This window comes from Calliopsis andreniformis, chromosome 6 (assembly GCF_051401765.1).
Source record: "Calliopsis andreniformis isolate RMS-2024a chromosome 6, iyCalAndr_principal, whole genome shotgun sequence".
NCBI lineage: Eukaryota > Metazoa > Arthropoda > Insecta > Hymenoptera > Andrenidae > Calliopsis > Calliopsis andreniformis.
The window spans coordinates 22,045,630-22,059,946 of record NC_135067.1 but is presented as its reverse complement, the minus strand read 5'-3'; the positions used below and the strand labels follow the sequence as shown (position 1 = coordinate 22,059,946).

The window sequence follows — 14,317 nt, the reverse complement described above, 5'->3', positions numbered from 1 at the left end:
TTTCCAGTCAAATATAAATAAACATAACTTTTATTTTTAAAAATTTTGTTGTAATAAATTTATATTATAAAATATTTTCTGATTACACTACTAGACATAAAATAAAAGTAAAACTTTATTCACTAAAATAATACATACATACTATTATAATAATACGTAATATTTTCAGTTTAAATTGTCATTATGATATTTTTATTTGTTTTTGTATAATCAGTTTTCATTTTTAGGTTTTTCCAAGTATAAATGTCCAATATAATAATCAGATGCAACTCTATGAAGTTGGGGAAATCGTTTAGTTGACAATAATAAATGTTGTAAACCAGCTTGTATTACTAAAAAGCCTACTTCACAAAATGTTTTATTTGTAGAGTCAATAATGCATTTATTTGTTTCGTATTTATATAATACTTTAACAATGGACACTTTTTGTAAAGTTATAATATCACTATTTGAACTTGTTTTAGATTCAGTCATTAAATTTAAATTCCAGTCCATTGGTTTTAGAATAAGACAATGAACTTCTTTTCCTACAAAAGATTGCAAAATTATTTCTTCACCAAATATTCCAGTCATAGAAGTTTTAATAGCTATTAAAAAATCATTGAATGGATCTGTTGCACTTTTTATTTTTGAGTTGGTTAAAGAATTGTAATCTATACAACAACTCCACACTTTAATTGAATTATCACTGTGAACTTTACCTAAATATTGTAAACATCTATTACAAATTATAGTGTTTTCATCTACTTTTAAATTGTTATTAAACAAATTGATATGAAAAATGAAGAAAACTGGTCCATAAAAAATATCAGATTCTGATGGTACTAAATTTTGTGGGATACTGTGATGATTGTGTTTGCAACAAAACCATTCACTTGGATCATAGTTCATATCTGGTATAGGTAACACTCTTTTAATTGATAGTTTCTTAGAAAGAATAGTTTTACAACATGAGCATGATATGTTGGCATCAGTTACATTAAGTAATTCAGTATTATCAGACAAATCTTTTATAAAATTCATCTTTGGTGCTGTGTTGGTAATTATTTCTGTTTGGGAAGAACCAAAAACAGAATTGGACTTTGTTTGGACACGAAAACAAATCCAATCATTCATAATATTTAATGCTGATAATGAATTTGGTATCAATTTCACAAATTTTGTTATAAATTGTTCTGTTTTCTTCTCTATTATTATTTCTATACTTTCTTCTAAAATCTTTACCCCAACTTTTGTAGAATTTATCTTTTTTCGTAAATGGATAAAAGCATTGCATATCTGCAGCCTTGGTCTTAGCTCCAATGTTACAGATTCTATCATATTATAATGCATAATTTGGAAAAATTGATCTTTAAATATGTTATATACAATAACTAATTATTTAGCCTTTTGGTATTAGTTTAGATTCAATCAATCACATCTGACATTGAAAGTATTTTGTTCAAAAAAATAAATTAATAGAAAAATCATTACATTAGACCTAAAAAAAGAAATGATGTAGATTCAAACAAATTCAGAAGATTTATTTCATGCATATATATGAATTATGAAATTTCTCTCTATTTTACCTCTGATATTGTGCGTTTATTGCACAAAATAATAATATATCTGATATAAAATAAATAAACTGCTATTCATAAACAAACAAATAGCTTTCCTTAACCCATATCATCGAGGTTTATTTTGTAAGCTCTCTGATGTTACTGTTAGATACCTGAAAAAAAAAATTATTTTACAAAGCAATAGCATTAAAATATAACATTAAATAAAAATTTTTCATGAATAATTACATTTGTCAGATGTTGTATTCAATCGCTATGAAACAAGTATAATTTTCAAAACATATGGCTTACTATGGCTGTAATTTAAAATCAATGCTTTTACAAATTCGCATCTTCAGACAATATAAATAAATAAGTAAATAATTATAATTCATAATGTGGTTGGAATATTCTCACTTTAATAGACCACGTGCTGTATATTGACATCTTACACAAAGTCAGTTCACAGTGTAATGTCGCACAATCGCACAGTACGTATCAAATTTAATACAAAAATATAGAAGAGCCATCTAACAGAAACGTTGGAACTACAAAATAACCTAATGGAAAGTGCAAACCAAAATAGACCTAAGTTATAAACATATTTATAAGAAAATCATGGTTATTTCATCGAGATTATTATCCTATAGAGTATGGCAAAATTTGCATCGTGCAAAGGCACTCGGTATGTTTTACGTTTTAATTATGATTACATTATATCATGTATGATACAGTTTGGATCTAACCATTCATTGTTATAATAATTAATAAGCGGCTTTACGTTTGCAGGCAAGGAGACAAAAGCTTTTTCATCACTTGCAGAAACTTTAAAAGAAGATATAAAACGCGATAGCGATGAGACTCCTTCAAGAGTCACACAAGACTCATCTAAATCCACATCTTTTGTAAATCACAGATTCATTTATCCAGAATTTTTACCAGATCCAAATTCATTGTATCGTAACAATGTTAGAGAAAAATTAGAACGTATGGATATGGTAGCTAGAAGATCAGTTATAAGCATTCCCCAATTTTATGTTGGTTCCATATTGTCAGTAACTTATTCTGAACCACATGCAGCAGGAAAAGTAAACACATTTGTTGGTATATGCATTTCAAGAGAAGGTGCTGGATTAAGAGCTGCATTCATTTTAAGGAATGCTGTGAATGGTGAAGGTGTAGAAGTAAAATACCACTTATATGATCCTGCTATTCAAAAAATTGTATGCTTAAGGTAATTGGAATTTAAGCTCAATTTGAAGTGTTACAATAAACAGAACATGTTTTGTAATTCTATTATTACTACATTTGCAGATTGGAAAAGAGATTGGACAATGAATTATTTTATCTCAGAGATGCACCAATAGAATACAGTACATTTCCTTTTGACATGGAACCAGAACTGGAAAGTGAAGGAACAACTGTGCCAGTAAATGAACTTAAAATTCCTCTCAATAAACCTCCATGGCTTGAAAGGTGGGAACGTAAAGAATTGAAAGGAGTCATAAAGGAGTCAATAGTTGTTAATGAGAAACGTCTGAGGAAAGCAGAGGCTGCTCGTAAACCATGGGAGAAATATGATTTAATGAAAATCTATAGGTAAAATTCAGCAATTTAAAAAAATATACAATTACTGTCAATCATTTTAAGAATCTGTATGTTCTTAAATGAGTAATTTTTGTTTTATTAGGGAGACAATTCCAGAGGAAGAACAGAATGAAATATTCTGTGATGTACACACTGAACTCTCTCAATTAGAAGTAAAGAAGAGTATATTGAAACGCAAACGAACATTTGTAAGACCAAAGAAAGTTGTATAAATTTTTTCTAAATTGTAAGTGAGCATTTTTTTGTCTTAATAACATATGTAATGAAAACAGTTGGTTATACAATATTCCCTTATTATTTTAATTATAGTTCATTAATAGATCAATAATTCATACATTACAATCATGAATTCTAAAAGTATGTCCAATTTTGCTGGTATTGCATTATAACATACAGTGAATTAAATTACATCTTCAATATATAATGTAAATTAATTATTTATTTACGTATTTAATCAATTTCATGCCTCATGTTTAGGAAAAATGATTAGTACAAGTAAAATTCAACACAAGTATTGGGCGTAATAGGGCAAAGGAGAAATAAAAACAATCAACAAACGCGTACATACAACGCTATTTTATACACAGATATACGCGGTATAAACGTAAATTGAAGAATAACGTACATACAACTAAAGTCGTCTTGTTGTCAAACATAATGCTTAAAGTTACATCTTACAAATAACGCTCGGAAATGTGCGACAATCGTAACAACGTGTGTATTCTGATCTTACACGCAAGATGTTTATATATACACTTTCAAGGAACCGGTGCAATGGTTCGTGCGAGAAACTTTCCTGACGACTTGTTGATACATCTTTTAAATTGTTTTAAAATGAAATAATGTCAATTGTAAAACTGTGAACTCGTGCCAGTTTGACTGATGGATATTAAGTTTTAAATAAGATGTCTCTTCTTTCTCATCGTTCCGATCGTGTCTCTTCTAATCGTTGCACCGGTCTTGATGCACGAACATCTAATATTTACAGAAAAGCGAATATCGGTCATGCATCGGACCTCTCACAAAAAATATTGCAACAAAACACAAATAAAATATTAGAGAATTTACATGCCCGGCGCACAGCCTGAGCTAATAGGTCGTGGCAGACCAACTCTGAATTATGCGATCATTTACATTGATTGAGAATTATATTATTCGATCGATCTATTTTATTTGTTCGATATTTGAAAGTTATAATGATTTAAGAGATTTGAATTATGACACGCAGAAGTCCCTGATAAAACACAATTTAACAAAAAAAGAGAATTATTCCTTTTAAAAGAAACTTCTTCTACATATTAAAATAAGGGTGTTTTGGTTTTCTCTTTAAAACCATTGTAAAGAAAAAGAATCTCTTATTTTTATTTATATATCTTTTTAAAAACTAAAACAAAACGCGTGGAGTGATTAAAACAAAGTAATCGTCTTTGTTGTATTTGGAACGGAGCACAGCGTATGCTTAAGTTACGAAAGAGTACGATCGTATCGATCTTAATTATCCCGGACAATAGACCCATCGCATAAAACGTGGCTCTAACGCTATCGAAATATCGCTACTCTAACCGTGAGATGTTTCGTGCGACTATTCACTGTTTCCACGAACTGCGTATCAATATTCGCGTTACGTTTCTAGCGCGAAAGATGTTTAAATACAATGTACCAACGATGCGGGCAATGCAAACTGTTCGACCTAAATATTTCCAAGTAGATAACTGATAAGACTCGACGTACAATATCTCGAAACATCAAAGAAGAACATTATTCTTCATACATGTACAAAAATAATGACAAGCAAGAGTTTTAAATTTCCTCTTTGGCCGTTTGCTATAATTCAATTATAGATTTGTTCGAAACTAATTATTGCAAAATAAAATACTAGTAATAACATATGTGAGTCGTATAGAAAAATCAACTACTTGTCAAGTATTCGCATTGGGTTACATGAAACGCGACACAGAAGGATCATGACAACCACGATAATTGAATGTTGCACAACAAGTTGTCGTAATATTTAGCAATGTCGGTTTAGATGGTAACTCAATGTTTTCTACGAATCCTGCGACTCCAAGAGACGAACGTGGAAAGTCGCGCAAGTCTTCCCACCATTGTGCTTCCTCCTGTTCCTGCGGCACTGTTACATTTCTCAAATTACATAATTCGTTCGAATCTTCGTACCGAGCACCAGTTGCAGCCTGCTTTAGGGGATCTTCCATTCGCTCACGAAACGATCATGGCCCATGAGAAGCGTACCAAACTGTTATTCACTGCTACGAACTGTATTGATACGATTATGCAATGTATAATAGCACGAGAACGTGTGTCCTGAATTTGATAACAGATAAAGAAATGAACGATGACGCGCGACAGCCACGTTAACACTTTCTCCTACATCGTCGTAATTGTCCTTGGACAGCGCGAATTACCATTCTTGTAGTCTACGAGAACAACCGTAGTCTAAAGGAACGAGAAACAGTGTTCGAGCTAATTGTCAAACGCGTTTGAAAATAATTGAAAATAACGACTGAAATGGACTAGGTAAACGAAAACGAAGTTTTCGTGTGTCTTATCTTTCGTCTGGAGTCCGAGATGGTTTTCGAAAGGTCAACTGTACTTTCGAAATTGTAAAAATTGTTCGAAAAATAATGGGAAAATATCAAACGCAGCTCGATAGAACAAAAACCCAAATATGGTAACTCGTCATTGAAAATCAGCGTCGATATTTTGAGCAATAGGGAACATTATCGAGCGCACAGAAGACTGTTCCAACTATCGATACGTCGACGGATTAGGAAGAGCACCGCACGAAGCATACTCGACGAAACTGCAGAATCGAAAATAAACGCGATCGTTGGTTATAACTTTTGCACGATATCGAATTTGTCTTTGAAACCGAGAGATTCCTTTTTAGGATCAAACTTTTTGCGCGCTGCGAGTTGGGCCCTCAGTTCTTTGGCGCTCATCTTTAGGTTGAGACCTTGTCGGGATTCGCTACCACCGACGTTACCATTCCCTGTCATATGGCCATCCATCGACGACGTATCGTTGTTCCTGATAGTGTTTCCATTCTCTCGATTAGATTCCTCGCGTTCGCTTTCGTTTTCACTCCTCATCGACGATCTCGTCGCATTCGCCGACACTGTACTGCTCTCGCTATGCTGCGAGTCGTCGTTTGAACCGCTCAACTTTTGTGTGCTCTGAAAACAAATTTATTCTTATTTAGTTTTTAGACAATTATTTGTATTTACAATAGATCATTCTTCATGGATAGAAAGTCAAATATGGTCTTGAAATCTGATTTATTTTATGTTCGTTTAGTTAGAGCTGGGCCTATAATCTTGGAGCGTCCTGTAGATTCCACCTGTCCCCTTCGTGGAATTGCAAATATTCCGCAATATTTCTATCGGCCAAAGATGTGGCGTCGCTAGAAAGGGACGCGAATGGTGTGTGAGGAACGCGCGTCACGTATCAAGGTCGATCGCGCGCTGCGGCGCGCTACTTTTTTCCCTAAACATGCGCTTCTGAGTGAACTCGAAGTCGACCACGTCGAATCGAGAAGAATCGTAGCATTCGGGCACGTTATCGCGAACGATAATGAGAAGGTCATTCAAACTCGCGAATTTTTATCGATCGACTTTTAGACTCCTACTGAGAAAGGATAAAAAATTGTATCAATGGCGCTTACGCGAGAAACAAGACACTTTTTTTTTCTTCTGAGACGCGGAGCGTTTCATCTTAACATTAGCCGATAGAAAGTAAGAGCGTAGACATGGTAATTAAATGACGCAGGTGTTTGTTCTCGTCTAATTAAAAGTAAGCTAAGTAGACTAGACTGAAATGAAGTAGGATACAGTGAACCAGGGAACAGTTATCGAAGTAGAATTCGATACCCACTCGAACGAAGTGGTAATCTGCATTGGCAGGAGGATCTCTGTCAAGAACGTTGTCCCCCTGAAATATAAATAACGATACAACGATTCAGGAGCTGAAAACGCAGACACAAATTCGTGTCGAAGAAACTCACGAACGACCTTGGGTCCTGATGCAATATACCGAACGGTACTTAAAGGAATTCCATCGAATAGAGGCAAGCGCGATGTAGAACCGGTTTCAAGCCGCAGACCGTTTAAATCTCTTCGAAATAATGTTAGTTGTGGCTGTCCTCTCCATACGCTTCGATCGCCACCGGAATCGAGAAAACTCATTCTCCCTACGTTCCTTCCCGTTCGCGATTCGGAACGCAGACACGATCGAATTCTTCCACGATTGCGCCTCGGGTGCAACATTGGACACCGGCACCCATTGCAAAAGAAATTTCTGACTTTGGACAGGTACGAAATCGTGCTATATTCGCGTGCAGGTGATAACACTTGTCGATGGACACGTTTAACGCCGAACGTAATGACTGTCCCATGCAAAAGACTGTGTTTTACGCGCCAGGATGATGCGTAATCTCTGGATAAAATTTCTTGAATCTGTGTCACAGCGTTGCGGCATCGTTCACGATATCGCAATTCAATTATTGCCTCCCACTGCGACGAGGACGTTACTATGAATCAAACCGTACAATCGAACAGCTATAATCTCCGGTGCCTTAGTTTTTCTTTAACTCACAAATACTTAGAGTTCAAATCGAATTTACAGGCTTGAAAAATGAAATCTTGAGAGTGTGAATCAGTTTTTCTAATTTCAAGGAAAAACAGAAGAAAACGATTTTACATTATGTTATTTTTCCTGAAACTCCTTTCAAATATTTTTCTAAAGAATTACTAGCACGTGTTCGTTGCATGACAACGATCATTATGATCCCTGTAAGAATGCTTAGGTAATCGATTTCCTGAATGGTCTAGAGAGCCCCGAAAAAAACGACACACCATTCGACTATGAAGGATTTCAACTGAAGCGTTGCATTTAATTATTCTCGATAAGAGAAACACGGTGATGTGGTCGATCGGGTCAATTCTTCCTGGGTAGGGGAGTCCCCGTTATCTGCATACGTATTCAGCCGTGGACACACTGCCTTTTTGGCACGCTTTCTTCGAAAATCGCTTCGGCTCGGGACACGGAAATCGAATAAGAGCGGATAACGGATTTTTAAGGCTAGTCGTTGCCGCGACAGAATTTCACCGAGTTTAACGTGACATCGTTAACCTCCGACTGAGTTGAACACGCAATAGAAACGCCTCGCTAACTAGACTTATTACCTTGGCACACACGAAACTATGCATGTTATTTTTTCAATAAGACTCCACTGACTTTGTACGTTCGATTGAACTAGATTTCACGTACAGCTTTCATCCAACTTTCTTCATTTTCTTCTGTATCCAATAATGTAACGTTAACTTTAAAAATCATTCTTCTGTAAACGCTAAATTTCCATTTCGCTATGTTCTGGACCATTTCTGTAACACTATGTGTTACAGACTGAACACTATCTGTGTTGAAGAATTCTTACCGCAACGCTTAATAGTATAATTAGAACGTGTTATTACTTCGTGAGATTTAAGTAGCTGGAAAGCGTCATTTCTCATACACCGACCGTGATATTAAAGAAAATCTCGAAGGAACGTTTGGCCGTTCCGCTCGGGGCAAACAGTTTTCCCTCTCGTTCTTGGTGTCGCGTGCACACCGCGCGCGGTTACCCGATTGCGTAACAGAAAACGGTGGCAGGAAATTGACTATCCTGTAGAGAGCCGATTAATTATTTACCATACGCACAATCCAATCTATCCTACAAACGTGCACGCAATTTTTTATCAAGTGTAACGAACGTTCTGTTTCGCGATTCGAAGGAAACACCTGTTACCGATCTCTTTTAAATATTCTACAATTACTGTAAGTGCTTAGAAAGAATAAAAACGGTATCTTTTATTATAGGTACGACTGACATTGTATAGTTACCAATAAAATTAACTCGACAAATCCTGTCCTTCGTCCCAAGTTCTGCAAAATCATTTAGAAATCAAGATTCTATTAAAACCACCACCTATATTTATTCGTGACACCTGAATAGTATCTCCTAGCATTGAAATGTACTTAGAATCGTCTAGATTTGAATAAAAAACATCGAAATTAGCAACACAGTCATGTGCATGACTGCAGATTCCGCGAGATGCGTCTTGGGTCGCATGGCGTGGAGCAGCACAGAATGTACGTAATTTTGCGCTGCAAAAATCGCCGGAAATCCGGCGAATCGTATCAACCGAGGACGAATCCTTTGCTGGTTTATCTGGCGCGATCAGAATCGTGGTAACAACGGCGACGCATCGCGGAAAGAAGATCGAACGGATCCCATGGAAGGTGAATTAAGGCCAGCGTCGCTCTGCAAAGGAGGAACTTCCGGTGATTAGCACCGTAATTGTCATATCCGAGAATGGTGCACGGCGTTTTCGACGAACAGGAAGTTGCGGTGGCTTTTTCACCTGATAACAGAACAAAACGCGCGCGGTTACGAGCGAAGGCCGAGACGCGCCGCACCGTTTTGTTTTTGAATTCGACGTGGGTACAGGGAACGAATCATCGACTCGATTCCGTAACGTGTCTTATCGTTTACGAGTGAGGGATATGAGTCATTCTGTGGCTCGACGATCGCTCACCTTCGGGCGACGACGAATCGCAGTGACGATCCGAAACGGGGAAAATCGGCTTTTCTAATAACTCGCCTTGTCGGTGAAGATAATCAATCGTCCTTGGGCAAGCAAGAACGTACGCTGTACAGACCTTGACGGAATATTCCCATGTGCCTTGACTTTACTACGCTTCGAGTCGAGACTGAGACTCTTCTCTCGATCCTGATACGACGAACAATCGATTAAGTGTCGAATTTCAAGCTACTCGATTGCAGCGAGAGTTACGTAACGCGCAAGGTGTTTCAATGTGGTCCAACCGTTTCTAAGGAAACTTGAACTATATTATTCTGAAAAGTCATCCCCTTGCAGAATGTTTCACATATTTTGGAGCGCCCTGTAAATAAACCAGTTAAAATTGGAATCCTATCGCATCGCTTGCTTTTGCGATTAGATAAGCGAGAAAACAAAGCTGCACGTATCGACTAAAAAAGGGGGCGAAAATTATTGCCAAATGAAACCAATGAACAGAATAGTACTTAAGAGATATTCGCGGAAAAAATGCTCGCGGAGACTGCGATAATGGTATCAAGTACAGTGCGAGTTATCATTTGGTAGCGAATCGCCGGAAGAAGACAAGCGTATTCATGATATTATATCGCGCCAGTTTTGTATTAAGTCGCTGCAAATTGCTCAGAGTATTGCAGACGAAGGTGTTCCACTGTCTGCGGTGTTTTATTTGCACAAGCCTGATCGCAGCATCTGTTTAAACAATAATCTAAACGACCTCATCTGCTTAAAATATTCGATGATCTTATTTTATTTGAAAAACAATCTTTTTAAGCTCTCTCGTGTTTGTATGCCAAATAAAAGTCGCGCAGCAACAACCTGAACAGGATCTTTGATGTCGAGAAACTTCTCACGGCTGTCGGCGGTTCGTGTTTCGCCCGAATCATCCAACGAGAACCGTCCTCGCTGGACAAATGAGCTTTCTCAGGGTTGACGAGGATTTTTTTGCCAGCTGAGAAACGCGCGCAATTCGAATGCTGCGTCTCACGCAACATGCCGATTCCTTTCATCACAGCGAAAGCGAAAAAAAGATCCGAACTCTCTGTTTCTACGTACAAGATTTCTTAATGATGTCCACTAAACGAAAAAGACCCATAAAGAAGTCTACAACTTACCAAAAGCTGATGTACTTTAATGTTATAAATGCTTCAATTTTGTCAGGTTCCAAGACATTGTAGAATTTCCATTCGAAAGAATATGTAATAACGGAAAAAATATTAAGCTAATCTTTGGGATCCCCTTTCATAACAGTAACATGAAGAAACAGAATTTGATTATGTAAATTCAGTAAAAAAAAGTAGAGAGTGAAATGTTGCGTTTACGCAACTTTGAGGCTTAATAGGTTAATGTTAATACCGAGTTTATAGCGTTGGTTAGTTGATTTCTGATCTGAACTCATGGTTACAGTTGTCTACTTTGGCCCTATCAAGAATGTAAATGGCTAATTTTAGGTTAACAACGATTTCGTAACGAGACAATAGTGTGTTCAATCGTTCTTGCGCACAGAAGTTGAGAGGCGATCCACGTATGGTACGCGCCTTTTTTTCTCGTCTCGTGCCTGCTATCCGGGGTAAACACAGATGTTTCGAGACCGCAAAAGCTGCTTGGGAACACTCTTATCTTTGAATATGTAAAACGGTCAGCACATTTCTCTACGAGGTGTTACGTTGATAAGAAATTAAAATGAGAGATATTACGCCGATGGCATTTACGCAATCGAAGTCCACCTTATTACGCTCGAGGTATGATTCTCGAGTTCTACGAACTCGTGCAAGCTGCATGGCGAGAAACAAGAAACAGAAAACTCATTCCCCTAACCCGGAAACATGATTCATGATTCGAAAATACCACCGTAGAGAAATTAATCCACAGTTTGTCATTATTACATTACACAGCACAAGGTTGGCTAAATGGTAATCGACAAAGAACATAATCTGTCTAAAGTTCAATCTTCAAACTGCAAATCATTTCCCAAGGTATCTGCGAAATATAAAGGACTGTATGCCCATCGAATATTCGCGCGATATCTTCGTCACTTTTCCCGAGAGATCGAGAGTGCACGGGAGCAACAGGTGGATGCGCTCTCACTGATTCGAGGATCGATTTCGCTTATTTTCCCAAGATCTCCATACGCGTAAATATTCGCCCCTTGTTGCGTAATATCCATTAAAAAATCGTCTCGATAGGTACGTACCTCGTCCGTGGAAGTATTGTTGCCATTAAGCTCCTCCTGTTCGACACTGTTCGGATTCTTCTCTGGTGTCTTGATCACCTTGACGTTCGCCATAGTGCCCTTGATAACGATGTTGTTGGCCCTGAAATATTCGTCAGCCTCCTGGTCCACCACCAGCAGCTTCGTCTCATTGGGGAAGGCTTTGATGCGCTCGACCACCTGTTTGTGCGTCTCGTTCGCGATGTTGATCTCGTTAACCTCGATGATCCTATCGCCCTGTCGCAGGCCAGCAGCCTGACTCGGTGACCCGTCGTCCACCTTACCGATGAACTGCCCGTTCTTCCCTTTCTCCGCGTGCAGGTTGAACCCGTAACCGTCGAAGTCGTCCCATTTCACGATATGGCACAGCCGTGCACATGGAACCTTCTCACCCTTCGTCGAAGACATGCCTGGGGGCTTCGTGGTGTCGCGCAGCGCGAAACGAAACGGAAACTGGCCGAGTGAAAAGCGGAGAGAGGAGGAACTTGCCGGATAAAAACGAAGAACAGAGAGATAATGCACAGGCTGCACGCGTGATGGTCACGAGAAAGCTCGCGCACGCACGCCGTGTGTCGCACACTGCCGATCGGTAACGAGGCGATTTTCTGCGGAGGATCGACGATCGAGGCGCGGTCTTTCGGTTCGTCCGTGCCTCATACGTGCTCAGACGGCGGCTGACCGACTAGGCGACTGACTGACTTTACCTGCTCTCGCCGATTTTCCTCCTCACCTGCCACGAGGCGATTATTCGAATCGACTGGCGGTACGCTGCAGCACGCTGCGGTACGCACCGTCGTGAATCGTCGTGGATCGGTGAACACAACCGCCGAGCATGGGGGATTGGAAACGTAAAGGTCGGTTCACGCGTACAGGATCTGTCGCGTGCACCAATGGCTACCTCGGTCGAATGAGTACCACCAGGAATCTCTCCAAATTAGACGGATCTTTACACACGGTTTATTCAAAGAGATACGCTGTTAATTCATCGAAATTTAAGTCTTATCGAATACTTTGTCCGCCACTGTCGAGAAATAATAGCATATGGAATGGGGACTTGGCTGTTTTGAAGATGTTTCGAAGACTGTTCTGAAGAAGTACTCGAAGTGAATAATTTGGGAAAGAAAGGATTAAGTATAGGTTGAAGGAATTTTTAAGTGACAGGTTGTTCCTATTGTTTCGAAAGCTACGTAGATAGAAGTGGGAAACATATTGAGAGAGTAGGGGCAAATCAAAAGTCAAGAGAATGAAAAGGAGAATGTTTGGATCATTTAGAGGGGATGAAATTCATTTGTACGATTGTAGTAACTGGTAGCATATCTGAGACAATAATGGAAGGATATAAATTTCTGAGTCGATAGTTTAGAATTCTTGCGGAGCAGAGGCTATCAGGGCTTGCCTAAAACTACTGAGTAGTAATAATTAAAAAATAATATAAGAATGTATTCTGATGTTTGAATTACTCTTTCAACCACTTGCGAGAATAAGATAACATACGTCGCCCTCTAGTAGTAAATTCCAGAAACATGTCACCTATTCAGCACCACCTGTTGACAATCCAATGAAATTTAACCTGGAAATTTTCGAGTGTACTTAGAAGATGGTAGAAATAATTGTTTAACTAAATGATTCAGTGATTAATAGTTCACGACTTATATTTTCAATAAACACCATTGGATTGTGTTAAAAGATACTTTAAATGCGTCATAGTTATATTACAGAAAGACAGAAAAGTAAAACACCTGTTGCTTAATGTCTGCTTAGTAAATCACGCACGTGATAGTTACGTAGAATGAATCAAGCAATATTATCATATGTTTTCATCGTAAAAAGTTGCGTTAATACTAATAAATACAGGTGGTTCTAAACAATGGACGATAGAGTTAACAATGACATGTCATACGTCTTCGAACCTCATCAAAAAACTATACATGAAGTTTACACATACGATCCAATTATTCACTGACTTTTATTACCCATCAAATATCGACTTATCTGAAGGTCTTTTGTAAGCGTGCGCACTTCCTTAGATCTGTTTAAATACGACTGTTCATTATATTCACGTATATTGTACTTTATTAATGACATATCATACCAAGCACAAAATTTATTTGTACTTCGAAGAAAATGTTGTTAGATAAATTCCTTGAAAACAGTAATTGCAACTTTTGAATTTGCAATTGTGGTTTTGTATTAAACAGCAATTACTCGCGATTAATGAAATTTCGCAGATGTATGAAGATAGGAAAATTAGTATTACGTTAGAGAGGAAAAGTAAATACAGTGTAAAGTATGGGGGCGTGATGTAATCAACATCCGTGACAATG

At 37.8% G+C, this 14,317-nt stretch overlaps 3 protein-coding genes across 3 annotated transcripts; 1 reads left to right on the top strand and 2 right to left on the bottom strand.

Annotated features, from left to right (window-relative positions):
* Positions 1-103: 103 nt before the first annotated feature.
* On the bottom strand, positions 104-2,213 carry LOC143181097 (uncharacterized). The gene is made up of 4 exons (XM_076381318.1): positions 1,959-2,213; positions 1,791-1,858; positions 1,569-1,714; positions 104-1,480 (listed from the first exon to the last, which is right to left on the bottom strand). The coding sequence occupies exon 4, from the start codon at positions 1,330-1,332 to the stop codon at positions 211-213; it is 1,122 nt and encodes a 373-aa protein (XP_076237433.1). The 5' UTR covers positions 1,333-1,480; positions 1,569-1,714; positions 1,791-1,858; positions 1,959-2,213; the 3' UTR covers positions 104-210.
* Positions 2,089-3,591, top strand: Mrpl19 (mitochondrial ribosomal protein L19). The gene is made up of 4 exons (XM_076381319.1): positions 2,089-2,226; positions 2,331-2,775; positions 2,856-3,140; positions 3,232-3,591. The coding sequence occupies exons 1-4, from the start codon at positions 2,160-2,162 to the stop codon at positions 3,359-3,361; spliced, it is 927 nt and encodes a 308-aa protein (XP_076237434.1). The 5' UTR covers positions 2,089-2,159; the 3' UTR covers positions 3,362-3,591.
* A 2,143-nt stretch (positions 3,592-5,734) lies between these two features.
* On the bottom strand, positions 5,735-12,853 carry LOC143181100 (uncharacterized). The gene is made up of 2 exons (XM_076381320.1): positions 11,976-12,853; positions 5,735-6,343 (listed from the first exon to the last, which is right to left on the bottom strand). Exons 1-2 carry the CDS (start codon positions 12,399-12,401, stop codon positions 6,002-6,004), a joined length of 768 nt encoding a protein of 255 aa, XP_076237435.1. The 5' UTR covers positions 12,402-12,853; the 3' UTR covers positions 5,735-6,001.
* Positions 12,854-14,317: the final 1,464 nt, after the last annotated feature.